The sequence below is a fragment of the Octopus bimaculoides genome, chromosome 10 (genome assembly GCF_001194135.2).
Source record: "Octopus bimaculoides isolate UCB-OBI-ISO-001 chromosome 10, ASM119413v2, whole genome shotgun sequence".
NCBI lineage: Eukaryota > Metazoa > Mollusca > Cephalopoda > Octopoda > Octopodidae > Octopus > Octopus bimaculoides.
In genome coordinates, this window is record NC_068990.1 from 91983676 (window position 1) to 91987242 (window position 3567).

Sequence of the window (3567 nt, forward strand, 5' to 3'; positions counted from 1 at the left end):
TATATACAGGAGGTGCAATGGCCCAGTGGTTAGGGCAGCAGACTTGCAGTCAGAGGATCGTGGTTTCGATTCCCAGACTGGGCGTTGTGTGTGTTTATTGAACGAAAAAGACCTAAAAGCTCCACGAGGCTCTGGCAGGGGGTGATGGCGACCCCTGTTGTACTCTTTTGTCCCAACTTTCTCTCACTCTTTCTTCCTGTTTCTTGAGTAAAGCTGCGATGGACTGGCGTCCTGTCCAGTTAGGGGGGAACACATACACCATGGAAACCGGCAAACTGGCCCTATGCTCCCACAAGGGGCGAAAAGGATAAACAACAACAACATATATATATACATATACACAACCAAGCACGTAAATGCAAAGCAAGGAGGAAAAAATAGTACTCAAATACTTGCTAGAGTAATATGTTTTTCATTAAAGAAGAAACAATTTTCACAAACTGTTACTTAAGGAAATTGATAAAGCATTCGACCAGACAGCCAAAGAAGTACTCGGTGGATCGTGATAGGCTGATACGCGCATCTGGGAGGAATTCTATTATCGCATTGATGTTGCTTGTGCTGCAGGTGGTGGCCACATTGAACACTTGTAGGACAGGAAATAAAAGTTGATTGTATGTAAATACTTGTGACTTAGCTGGAGTTTTCTATTGCTTTTCCTTATTAAAATATTGCGTAATGAAATCGGTTCATTCTTTTTGAATAACCCTGTGTATGTATGTATGTGTGTGTATATATATATATATATCATTATAATGACTAACAGGAAACCTTTCAGATGAGAGTTTCTGTTAATATATATCAATATAAAAATGTCTTATTCAATAGAGCTGATAATATAAAACATTCATCACGCTAACTATTTTCCTTGTGTGCACTTCATGCTCAGCAAATTTCTCGAATTTTAAACACTTCAACAACAACGTGAATAATAAACATTGTTTTCGGTGCACATGTACCAAAGCGGTCGCATGTAAAGTGACAATTTTTTTTTTTTTTTTTTTTGCTAAATTTCACAAATCTATTCCTGGTGTAGACAAAAAAACCAAGATTTCTGAAAGAATGGTAATGGTGAAAATATAAGAGTGTGTGGTGTTCATACTTTTCTTGTGGGCGTAAAAGAGGTAAGTGTAGTGGGATGTATATATAAAAAAAAATTGAAATCCAGATCAGTGACTTCGTCAACCAGGATTTAATGCCTGCACAACAACACGAGGGTTTCTCTTCCCCCAAAGTAATAGTAAACCCATCGCTCACTCTAAGTTTGTTTATTTAATTAAAATATTGATTAATTATAAATAACTTCATTATCTGTCTCGTCTTAATGCTGATGTAACACTCCAACTTCAGAGTTCATATGCCACTGGTGTCAATTTTGACTTTTGTGTCCGGAGATCGATTAAAACAAATATCAGTCACGTTCTGAATTCGATTTTGTGGCCATGTTAAACAAAAAGCTAAAGGGCCGCGTAGGGAGATGCCTGACATGTTCATTTGTCAAGACTGTATTCGTGTTTTAACTCCAAATCTTAGGGTTTATTTAAACAGGAAGTTAAATGAAACTGTCATGAGATGTACACCTCTCTCGGCCTGGTATTGAGGAAAGAAATAAGAGTAGTTTACGACTACAACCTGAATGCCATACCCAGAGTACGGGGACTCGACTCAATGGAATTCATCTAACACACACATTTAGTTGCTTCACTATACAATGTATTCTTTTCAATCTTACGGTTTTATAAAAATTTAGCTGACATTTCCAACAAGCCGACTGACCAGATAGAGTTACCTTCTTTGGCTCAAGATCCTAATATTTTATCGTGGGATAGTGACGAAAATGCAACTCCATGGTAGATCATACTTATTCAATATGAATATCCGGATGGATTGTGCTATATAGATGATCACAACTGTCCGATGAACGGTAACGTGAAACAGTTTGTGAAGATTTTTTTTCAGCTTTAATAAATATAATTTAATAAACAATATAATTTTTATGGATATCTACAATCGTATATGTACAGTCAACTGAATTTATTGAAACAAAATAATAACAATTATAATAATTAATTCCAGCAGCATTTAATTTTTTTTTTTGGACGTACCTTTTTGATTCTATCGGACCTTGATAACTTCGTAAGACGTTTATTGCTGGCCATATGAAGCAGACTTTTACTGTTCTTTTCGTCTATAAAATCTAAACTGTTGTCTTAGTGGTTCAATGTTCTTGTGATAAAGGTCCTTCAATAAATAAATAAATAAACATAAGTATTTTTATCTACATCTATCCTAAATATACATAAATATAGACATGTATGTTTAGATAGATAGATAGATAGATATCGATAGAGAGAGAGATGGATTTCCTAGCGTTAATTTCTTATACAGTAGAGGAAGCTGGAAGACACGAAAATGCTATAATATAACGAAATATGATAATTGTATAACAATATTTCTACAGCTGCTCACCAATTATAATAATTCAGTGATGTGGTCCAATGTTTACAAAATTTCGCACCGAAATACAGGATGTCATTCTACACCGCTTCGTTCAAAGACACCATCTATATTCATCGCCACCTTTAGCATTTAACTTTTTGCCAACTTTATTACTCTTTGGGTGTGTGTTTTTCTAGTTTAATTCAGAGTTTATTATTGATTGTAATAATTTTCAGTTGAGTATTTTGTTCATATTTCTTAAACAACTTAATGATAAACGTTTGAGATCTGCAGGAAGTAATGTTACGAAAAGTTATAGATAAAGCTACACAAGAGAACAGATGAAACTGAAAGTGGATATTAAACCAATTATAATCGGTAAGTTTGGGCTTACGAAAATTATATATTTATATAATTATATATACATATATATATATATAGCGATCTTACGGTTTATATAGATATATGTGTGATGAGTTAATTGCCTTTTTTATTGTATTATTTTGTTGAGTTACCTTTAATTATTTATATTTTGTATGGTTTCCATAGAAATCATTTCGTGAGCAGCGTGAAATATTGCTTTTATCTCTCTTTTTCTGTCATATATATATAGAGAGAGAGTGAGAGAGAGAGAGAGATATATTAAGTCATAATATATGGATCGAGTAATCCAGCAGTACTCATAAAAACAATTGCTTAATGTATCGTTCTACAAAACATATTCAATGTAGAGCACGATTCAAGAGAAAACGATTAGGCGATCTTTGAAAGATTTCCGGAGTGTATATGATAATATAAGTTATTTGCATGTTTTTGAGTTACGAAACAAATTTGTCGTGAGATTTGAATTTTCTTTTGTTTCACATAAATGTCCATCTATATATCTCCCATTTTCCTAAGATCGCCCTAACTTTTTTTTACAATTAAGCGTCATTTTCTTGGAGAGGTGCGTTTCTAAAGAAGCGCCACATATATATGTATATATATGTGTGTATGTATGTATGTATGTAGTTAATAAAGAAACATATATCAGAAAGAATCACACTCTAAAAAAAATAGAGCAGTAATTATTACAATGGTATGACTCGTATCGTAAGATCGCCATATATATATATATATATATATATA

General features: G+C 33.4%; 2 protein-coding genes across 5 annotated transcripts in view; one reads left to right on the top strand and one right to left on the bottom strand.

Moving 5' to 3' along the window:
- The window catches only part of LOC106879026 (transcription factor MafK), a 129793-nt gene extending 127209 nt beyond the window's left edge, over window positions 1-2584 (bottom strand). Inside the window, exons 1-2 of the mRNA XM_052971368.1 lie at window positions 2470-2584; window positions 2106-2241 (exon numbers count right to left, since the gene is read on the bottom strand). Coding sequence (XP_052827328.1) covers window positions 2106-2159 — 54 coding nt within the window. The 5' untranslated portion in view covers window positions 2160-2241; window positions 2470-2584. The remainder of the gene's footprint in view (window positions 1-2105; window positions 2242-2469) is intronic.
- The window catches only part of LOC106876283 (85/88 kDa calcium-independent phospholipase A2), a 54877-nt gene that overhangs the window by 10361 nt on the left and 40949 nt on the right, over window positions 1-3567 (top strand). Inside the window, exon 2 of one of the 4 annotated variants that reach the window (XM_052971365.1) lies at window positions 2734-2817. The exons of the other annotated variants lie outside the window; for them this stretch is intronic. The gene's annotated coding sequence lies outside the window, so the exon portion shown is untranslated. The remainder of the gene's footprint in view (window positions 1-2733; window positions 2818-3567) is intronic. 4 annotated transcript variants of the gene reach the window in all.